The 10163-nt window shown below is 46.5% G+C and overlaps 1 protein-coding gene across 1 annotated transcript in view; it reads left to right on the top strand.

Moving 5' to 3' along the window:
* c5 (complement component 5) overlaps positions 1-10163 on the top strand; it is a 139696-nt gene that overhangs the window by 27617 nt on the left and 101916 nt on the right. The window contains exons 10-12 of the mRNA XM_056286324.1: positions 1380-1495; positions 2109-2297; positions 9936-10139. Coding sequence (XP_056142299.1) covers positions 1380-1495; positions 2109-2297; positions 9936-10139 — 509 coding nt within the window. The remainder of the gene's footprint in view (positions 1-1379; positions 1496-2108; positions 2298-9935; positions 10140-10163) is intronic.

The raw sequence follows: 10163 nt of genomic DNA on the forward strand, positions 1-10163 counted from the left end.
GATTAATTTTTAAATATTATTTTTAAGAATATCTTAGGCCCTGTCTGAGGACCCTGATGGTTCCCCTCTCTCTCTCTCTCTCTCTCTCTCTCTCTCTCTCTCTCTCTCTCTCTCTCTCTCTCTCTCTCTCACACACACACACACACACACACACACAGAGGTCACCCATGTTTCAGTCATTTTTTTAAAGGAAACTAATTTTGACTCTCTGTGGTCACAGAGAGTTCTGGTCTCTGGTTGGCTGCAGGGTGTGCATTAAAACCATACAATGCACACATAGTTCGCCTCAAGTTTATGATTGAATTTGAATTCAAATTCGGATTCGAATCCTGGCCTTTTTGTTGAGATATGACACCAGTGTATTTGTATGATTATGTGTTACTGTGTACTATTATTTTGTTTACGACTTTGTTTGTCCCCAAGTGGGCGGTTTTGCGCTTGCATGCGCGGATTGATTACGTCACTGAGACGCTGTTCATTTTCTTCTTCTCCCAAAACTACCGAATAAACGGAGGCTGCATTTTTCCCTCCAGCAGAAGTTCGGTAGTCAGTACGATTCTTTATAACGGTTTAATAATCCACTTCATCTGAGCAGAGATAGACATAAAGTATTAGTCTAGTCTTCTAACACTTTGTCTTATGTGTTAGTTTTTATTCCTCTTTGTAAAACTTTTTGTTTCAACACGGTGTTTCTTAACTTTGTGTCTTTTGCCTTTTTGTATTTGGCTTGTTCTATGAACACTCTGTAGCACTAGAATAAATAGAAAAACTAAATGGCATTATTATTATGTAGCACTAGAATAAATAGCATTATTATTTATAAATAATAATAAAATTATTATGTAGCACTAGAATAGCATTAGTATTAATTATAAGTAAATAAATAAATATGAATCAATTGTATTATGTATCATTAGAATATATAGCATTATTATTAACAATTATAAATTATATTACTCAAATGGTGTTACTGTTAATAAATAATAAGACTAATAAATTATTAATAAATAGCATTATTATTATTATGTAACACTAGAACAAATAGAATGTGTAGATTTTTGTTTTTAACAAAAGAATTAATTAAAAAGAAAATGTATTATTATTAGTAGTAATAGTAGTACTAGTAGTAGTAGTAATAATAACTAGCATTCTGTCCAGGGTGTCTCCCCGCCTGCTGCCCAATGACTGCTGGGATAGGCTCCAGCATCCCCGTGATCCCGATTGGGACAAGCGGCTTGGATAATGGATAGATGAATAATAATAAGACTACTCGGTATTATAGCTGCTAATGCAGTGCTGTCCCGACAACATATACTATATGTAGAGATTTTTTTGAATCAAGATGGTTTCCCTTCAAAACCCCTGTTTGTCTCTGTCAGGTGGTATCTCCCAGGAGGCGGAGCTAAAGACAGTTAAGTTTGTCCAGTCACCTTACAGCCTGAGCCTGGTGTCCACACCCCCTTTCATCAAGCCTGGACTTCCTTATATCATCCAGGTAAACCAACTCAAGTCCTGTGGTTCACGAGTGCACAAAGCAACATTTACTATTAGCATTCATAAGAGACATGATTTTTTTATTTGTTCATCAGTTGTGATATTTAAGTACGTAGACACACGTACCTACAAATATCCTTTGAAATATTGATCAAGGGCAAAACAGAAAGAACAAAATGTGGCAAAGAGGAAACAAATGAGGTATTCATTGAATTAATTTTATAACACCCTGAAATACTATCTGCTTCCATTAGCGTCCAAGACCGACATTTTCCCGTTATCAGAAACAGTTTTCGTTTCATTGAAAGTGGCTAGATGGATTTGAAAAATCACTAAATCAAATGTCAAAGTCTCCATGTTGGGAACGGTGCTGATGAGACTTTGAAGAGGGTCATCTTCGTGGCTTGTGCTTCTTCAGAAGAGCCCTGACGGCAGCTGGATGTGAAGAACTCCTCATGTTTCAGGACATTTTGGCTGAAAGTTCAGGTTTTACATGAACTGGAACGAGACCTTCCCAAGTTTAAATGTTTTTCTCTTTTGGAGGGTCCCAGTCCACCTAAAATCCAATCTTGTTTTACTTTTTTTATATACTTCAGATTGTACTCTCCCTGCAGGTGGTGGTGAAGGACTACTTGGGGGTGCCAGTGAGCAGGGTTCATGTGCAGCTGGTGGAGAGATATTCCCTCAGCCATGGAGGAGAGCAAATGGACCTGCCCTGCCCCAATGAAGCAGAAAGCCAATCGGATGGCCTGGCTGTCTTCATCTGCAACGTGCCACCAGGCAACCACAAGGCCGTACTCAAGGTAGGACTCATACGTGTCATCAAGATGGCGTCAATGATGGCAGCCTCGGTACAAGGCTCTTTTTACTTTGCTTTCATTTATTCTCTGTGTCCATTTATTCAAACCCAATTCCTTTCACAAGAGAAAGAACTACTTCACTTTAAGCAGTCAACTCCGGATAGTGTTTGGAGCTCTAAGCTGGAAGAACAGCGGTTCTCTGTGAGACATTGTCACAGAGGAGACGCAGACGGGGCAAGTAGGCCGGTGCGCTGGTGAGGCCCCGGCGGTGGGGATTTTGATCACTGCTCCCGGTGATTCACCTGGCGAATCCTCGCACCATGCCCAACAAAATGGACGAGCTGCTTCTCCTCAGCGGGACGAGCAAGAACTTCGCACTTTCTGCTTCCCTTAGTTTCACTGAAACCTGACTCAGCGAATCCAGCCCCGACAGCAGATTACATTTGCTGGGCTTCCGCCTACACCGAGCTGTTCGCGTTACAACACTACATAAAGGAACATTGGTAGTCAGATGTCACACAGTGTTTAATAAATACTGCAGTCATTGATGCTGGAGTCATTGTTCATAAACTGCAAACCATTTTATTGTCCGCGGGAGTTTTCATCCTGGGAGGTGTTTGCATCCCGTCCCAGGCCAGCGTGAATGGCTCACTGCAAACCCTGGCCGACCAGATTACCGGCTTGTAACAAAAACATGCAGACTCACTTTTATAGTCCTTAGGGGACCCCCCCCCCTTTTTTTCTCCCCAATTGTATCCAGTCAATTACCCCACTCTCCTGAGCCATCCCCCATCGCTGCTCCACCCCCTCTGCTGATCCGGGGAGGGCTGCAGACTACCACATGCCTCCTCCCATACATGTGGTAGTCTGTAGCCGCTTCTTTTCACCCGACAGTGAGGAGTCTCACCAGAGGGATGTAGCACGTGGGAGGATCACGCTATTCCCCCCAGTCCCCCCCCCCGAACAGGCGCCTCAACCGACCAGAGGAGGCGCTAGTGCAGCGACTAGGACACATACCCACATCTGGCTTCCCACCTACAGACACAGCCAGTTGTGTCTGTAGGGACGCCCGACCATGCTGGAGGTAACACGGGGATTCAAACTGGCGATCCCGTGTTGGTAGGCGATGGAATAGACTGCTACGCTACACAGACGCCAATCCTTAGGGACTTTAACAGAACAAAATCAAACCACCACAATGCAGACAGCATATTAATTGTCCCACAAGGAAAAAAATAACACCCTTGGCCACTGCTACACAATTCAAGTCAAGTCGATTTTAGTTGTATAACCCAATAAAACAAATTACGAATTTGGCTCAGTGGTCTGATTCTTAGAGATGCATATCGCTTGGTCCCCAGAGCAGCTTTGGGGCACTGTGATCACTGCTTGGTTCATCTTATTCCAAACTAAAATCTGCAAAGCCTGTGGTTAAAACAGTGAAGAAATAGACCAGTGAAGCAAAGCAGGAAGTGCAAGACTGTTTTGACTGCAACGATTGGAGTGTATCTGAAGCAGTAACTGGCAACCTGGACAAACTGACACTGCGACATCTTACATCAGTAGGGAGTTCATTCCACCACTGTGGGGCCAGGACAGAAAAGAGCGGTGACCGGGTCGATTGGCAGCAGGGGCCTCTGAGCGACGGGGCAACCCGAGGCAGCAGAGCGAAGTGGTCGGGCGGAGGTATAGAGCTTGTCCATGGCCTATAGATAGGAAGGATTTGTTTATTTTCACTGCCCTGTAGGCTAGCACCCGAGTCTTAAACTGGATGCGAGCAGCCACTGGGAGCCAATGTAGGGACATGAGAAGGGGAGTTGTGTGGGAGAACTTAGGGCGGTTGAACACCAGACGAGCTGCAGCTTTCTGAACAAGCTCCAGGGGTCTGATGGCCGACGCGCCAGCGAGGAGGGAGTTGCCGTAGTCCAGCCGGGAGATGACCAGAGCCTGGATGAGCACCTGTGCCGTCTCGTCGGTGAGGAATGGGTGAAGCCTCCTGATGTTATACAGGAGAAATCTGCAGGAGCGAGCAACCGATGCAACGTTTGCAGCAAACGACAGTTGGTCGTCCAGCATCACACCCAGATTCCTCACAGTCCAAGATGGCGTCACCACGGTGTTGTCAATGGTGATGGCCAGGTCTCGGTGCAGGCAACCTTTCCCCGGGAGGACCATCAGCTCTGTCTTGTCCACATTGAGCTTCAGGTGGTGTGTCGCCACCCACTCCGAGATGTCAGTCAAGCATGCAGCAATGCGTGTCTCTACTTGTGTGTCAGAGGGAGGAAAGGACAAGATCAGCTGGGTGTCATCGGCATAACAATGGTAAGAGAAGTCATGCGAGCAGATAACAGAACCCAGGGATGTCGTGTACAGGGAGAAAAGGAGAGGACCCAGAACCGAACCTTGTGGAACGCCTGTAGTCAGTCTGCAAGGCTCCGATACAGATCCCCTCCATGTCACCTGATTGGAGAGACCCGTCAGGTAGGATGCAAACATTGAGTGCAGAGCCTGTGACACCCAGCTCCTCGAGGGTAGGATTTGGTGGTTTACTGTGTCGAACGCAGCTGACAGGTCCACAAGTATCAGGACAGAGGAGAGAGAGTTTGCTCTCGCAGAGTGCAGGGATTCTGTCACTGCAAGGAGGGCCGTCTCTGTCGAGTGACCCACCTCAAACCCAGACTGGTTGGGATCCAGGAGGTTGTTCTGGTGGAGGTACAAAGAAAGTTGGTTAAGGACAACACGTTCGAGAGTTTTGGATAGAAAGGGTAGTCCGCGGTGGTGTAGCGGTCTAAGCATCGGCTTTGTGTCGATGCAGTTGCCCACTGGGGACTGGGGTTCGCGCCCCGGTCTCGTCAGATCCGACTATGGCCGGACTCGATGAAGCAGCAATCATTGGCAACGCTGTCTTCGGGAGGGGGGCGGAGTCGGCTTGTGTTCGTCACATGAATGCGTCTCTGTGTGTGTCGGAAAAAACAGTGGTTCGACCTGGAGTCGCCTTGTCACGAAAGTGGGGAGGCGTCTCCTTCGAGACTGCCGGCCGGAGAGATGCAGTTGGCGAACGCATGCAGTACGAGGGTGGGTGTTTGAATTAAAATAGGGATCGATTGGCCACTAAATTGGGAGAAAAAAAAAAGGGAAAAATCAGAAATACATTTTTTTTTTTAAAAGAAAGGGTAGAAGGGAAACCGGTCTGTAGTTTTTGATGTCAGAGTGGTTAAGTGTTGGTTTCTTGAGAAAGGGGTGACTAGCAGTCTTGAAGGTGGATGGAAAGCATCCTGCCTGGAGGGAGGTGTTGATGAGGTGGCTTAGAAAGGGAAGGAGTTCAGGTGCTATAGACTGAAGAAGAGGGGATGGGGTCAAGGGAGCATGTGGTGGGGCAACTGGATGTGATGAGGTTGAGGACCTCGTCGGTGGAGAGGGGAGCGAGGTGGGATAGGATGGGACGTGGAGAGGTGAAGGAGGGTGCGCTAGTGCAAGGAGAGCTAACCAGATGGTGAGAAAAGGAGGATCTGATGTCGTTTACCTTCTTGTCAAAGAAGTTAGCGAAGTCATCAGGGAGAAGAGAGGAAGTAGGAGGTTGAAGAAGTGTAGAGAAGGTTTCAAAGAGTTTCTTAGGATTAGAGGCAGAGGATTGGATTTTAGAGCGATAGAAGGCAGCCTTAGCAGCAGAAAGGGAGGAGGAAAAAGTGAAAAGAAGAGATTGGAATTTGAGAAGGTCATCTGGGAGTTTGCCTTTTCTCCATTTGCGCTCCGGCACTCTCAGTCTGTCAGTACGTACTGTGTCGGTCAGCCAAGGTGCAGGTGGAGTTGGGCGTGCAGGCCTGGAGGTGAGGGGACAGACATTGTCCAGAGAAGAGGAGAGGGTAGAGAGAAGAAGATCAGTAGCAGTGTCAGGGGATAGGAGAGAGAAATATTCAGGTGTAGGGAGGATAGAGGTAACAGAGGAAGAAAGATCAGTGGCAGAGAGAGAGTGGGGGTGTTTATGGGTGGAGAAGAGAGTAGGACATGAAATGGTGGTCAGAGAGCTGGAGGGGAGTAACAGAGAGATTGGAAATAGGACAGTGTCTAGTAAAGATAAGGTCCAGCTGGTTGCCGGCCTTGTGGGTAGGAGGAGAGGGTGAGAGGTGAAGGTCAAAGGAGGAGAGGAAAGAGAGAAGAGGATCTAGGTGTTAGTGTGGATGTTGAAGTCACCGAGAAGGGCAAGTGCAGAGTCATCAACAGGGAAGTGTGAGACAAGTGTGTCAAGCTCCTTCAGAAACTCACCAAGGGGGCCTGGTGGGCCGTACACAACCACGATGGTGAGTTTGACTGGATAAGAGACAGTAACAGCATGAAATTCAAGAGAGGGTGGAGAAAATTGTGGAATGGAAACAAGAAAGCATTTCCATTTCAGGGAGATTAGCAGGCCAGTACCACCACCCTGCCTCCCAGCTCTGGGATTGTGAGGAAAAAAAAAAGAGTACATCAGTCAGAGCTGCGGGTGTGGTAGTGTTTTCTGGCATGATCCAGGTCTTAGAGCAAGGATGCGTAGCCTGAGATAAACTCAGCTTTCGGCACCGCAGACTGGCAATTCCAGAGCCCTCCCATCACCACTTGCTCAGCGTGAGTGGAGAGAGTGGGATAGATGAGATGGGTAGGGTCACAGTACCTAGGAGTGACCCAACGTCTATACCAGCCCCGGGAAGAGGAAAGGACAGAAGTGCAAAGGAAACACATACTCTATACTAGGTACACAAAATAGAGATGACTGACCGGATCTAAAAAGAGCAGTCGTTGCTTGAAGAAGTCTTGGCTTGAAAAAGTCGCGCTTGCCTTTGTTCAATCTTGCCTTCGTTCAGCCTAGGCTTGTTTTCCCTCGGCTTGTTCGCCTGACGCTTCCAACTAACAGCAGTGATTTAAAGAACACCGATTGCTAATTGTCTGCCGGGAGTGCAGGCCACACCCTAGCCACTTAACACCCAATTGGCAAAAGCGCTAAAATGAAAATAGGCTTATTGCCCAGAAACTGGTCACTTATGTAAAACTCTATCAAACCTCACACAAAACTATTAAAACTGCAAACAGCAAGCTACCAAGGAATCTATTTGTAATCTAAAAGGGTAGTTTACAGCTAGGCAACAAGAAATAGTTAAGGACACACTAGGTGAAAAACAGCTACAGCTAGAATAAGATCCTACTAGTTCCCACTAGGAACCAGCAGCAGATGTATAGAGAAAAGGACTAATACTCAAGCAGCTGGAATAAAACTAATAGCAACTTGTTAAGCAAGAAAGATGATACTTACTCTATTCTAGATGAACCACCAATTCAAAATTACCCCGGAAGTTAAAATGCACACAGTTTAGATATGTGTGTTAGTTTGGATGAATGTGTGTTATTATAGATTTTGGATGTGTGTTGTCTTTGTGTTGCACCGCTGTGGGCTGGGACAAAGTTTTTCTGATTCTGAACATATAGTGTATACTTCTGGTACATAGGATACTATACTGTAATATATGGGGAGTATATAGCATTGTATATGGGCATGAGGGGTTGTGGAGTCGTGGTATGGTATATTGTATAGTGCGTTGTAATATAGCATATAAGCAACGTGGTATAATATATGGTATAGTATACGGCATAATATATAGTATAGTACATGGTATAATATATGGTATAATTATTGCATAATATATGGTATATTATACGATATAATATATAGTATAATATATGCATTGTATAATATATGGTGTACTATATGGCATAATATATGGTATAATATATGTATTGTATAATATATGGCGTAACATATGGTATAATATATGGTATATGTATTGTATAATATATGGTATAATATATGTATTGTATAATATATGGTGTAATATGTGTATTGTATAATATATGGTGTAATATGTGTATTGTATAATATATGGTGTAATATATGGTATAATATATGGGCATAGTTGATTACTCAACTGTTACAAAACTCTGTATTTTAGCAACGTACCTGTTGTGCAGACATGCTTGCCTCCATTTGTTCTGGGTTTTCTTTTCTTTTTCTTTTTCTTTTTCTTTTTGGGTGGACGATGTGAGCACGTGCTAGAAGGAAGGTGATGCTGAGTGCTGGAGTCAAATTCCTCCTGTGCATCGGCACACACATAGGCCAATAACGATGATTCTGATTCTGATTGTGAGAGAGGCGGAGGAGAGAGGTGGAAGAGAGAGGTAGAGGAGAAGGAAAGAGGAGAGAGGTAGAGGAAGAGGAAAGAGGAGAGAGGTAGAGGAGAGAGGAAGAGGAGAGAGGTAGAGGAAGAGGAAAGAGGTAGAGGAGGAGGATAGAGGAGAGGTAGAGTAAAGGAGCGAGGTAGAGGAGAGATAGAGGAGGAGGAAAAAGGAGAGCGGTAGAGGAGAGGAAGAGGAAAGGAGAGCGGTAGAGGAGAGCGGTAGAGGAGGAGGAAAGAAGCAGAGAGGTAGAGGAGGAGGATAGAGGAGAGGAAGAGGAGAGAAGTAGAGGAGGAGGATGGAGGAGAGGAAGAGGAGAGAGGTAGAGGAGGAGGAAAGAGAAGAGGTAGAGGAGGAGGAAAGAAGGAGAGAGGTAAAGGAAGAGGAACGAGGAGAGAGGTAGAGGAAGAGGAAAGAGGAGAGCGGTAGAGGAGGAGGATAGAGGTAGAGGAGGAGGAAAGAGAAGAGGTAGAGGAGGAGGAAAGGAGAGAGGTAAAGGAAGAGGAAAGAGGAAGAGGAGAGCGGTAGAGGAGGAGGAGGATAGAGGAGAGAGGTAGAGGAGGAGGAAAGAAGAGGTAGAGGAGGAGGAAAGAGGAGAGGTAGAGGAGGAGGAAAGAAGGAAAGTGGTAGAGGAAGAGGAAAGAGCGGTAGAGGAGGAGGAAAGAGGAGGAGGTAGAGGAGGAGGAAAGAAGGAGAGAGGTAGAGGAAGAAGAAAGCGGTAGAGGAGGAGGAAAGAGGAGGAGGTAGAGGAGGAGGAAAGAGGAGAGAGGTAGAGGAGAGAGGTAGAGGAGGAGGAAAAAAGGAGAGAAGTAGAGGAGAGGGTAGAGGAGAGAGGAAGAGGAGGAGGAGAGAGGTAGAGGAAGAGGAAAGAGGAGAGCGGTAGAGGAAGAGGAAAGAGGAGAGAGGAAGATGAAAGAGGAGCGAGGTAGAGGAGAAGTAGAGGAGGAGCAAACAGGAGAGCAATAGAGGAGAGAGGTAGAGGAAGAGGAGAGCGGTAGAGGAGGAGGAAAGAGGAGAGCGGTAGAGGAAGAGGAAAGAGGAGCGAGGTAGAGGAGAAGTAGAGGAGGAGCAAACAGGAGAGCAATAGAGGAGAGAGGTAGAGGAAGAGGAGAGCGGTAGAGGAGGAGGAAAGAGGAGAGTGGTAGAGGAGGAGTAAAGAGGAGAGCGGTAGAGGAAGAGGAGAGAGGAAGAGGAGAGGTAGAGGAGGAGGAAAGAGGAGAGCGGTAGAGGAGGAGTAAAGAGGAACGAGGTAGAAGAGAGGAAGAGGAAAGACGAGAGCGGTAGAGAAAGAGGAGAGAGGAAGAGGAAAGAGGAGAGGTAGAGGGGAGGGGAAAAAGAGATGAGTTTAACAGAAGGCTAGAAGTGCATGTTTGTGGTGGTTGTTGTTTAATGTCGTTGTTGTGTTGAGTCCTTTGTGTTGTCCTTTGTGTTGCTGTGCAGTTTGAGACGTCGGACCCGGACCTCCCACCGGCCAGCCAGGCCAGCCTCACCCTGGAGCCGGTGGCTTATCACTCCCCCAACCAGCGCTACCTCTACATCGACCCCCCCTTGGCTCGCGGCGGCTTAAAGGCAGGATATCGTGCCAACATCAAGGTGTACTCAGCCACGCCCACCTACCTGCCTGTCAAAACTCTCAACTTCCTGGTGAGCACGCACAGAAGGCAAACA

The sequence above is a fragment of the Lampris incognitus genome, chromosome 1, assembly GCF_029633865.1.
Source record: "Lampris incognitus isolate fLamInc1 chromosome 1, fLamInc1.hap2, whole genome shotgun sequence".
Lineage (NCBI taxonomy): Eukaryota > Metazoa > Chordata > Actinopteri > Lampriformes > Lampridae > Lampris > Lampris incognitus.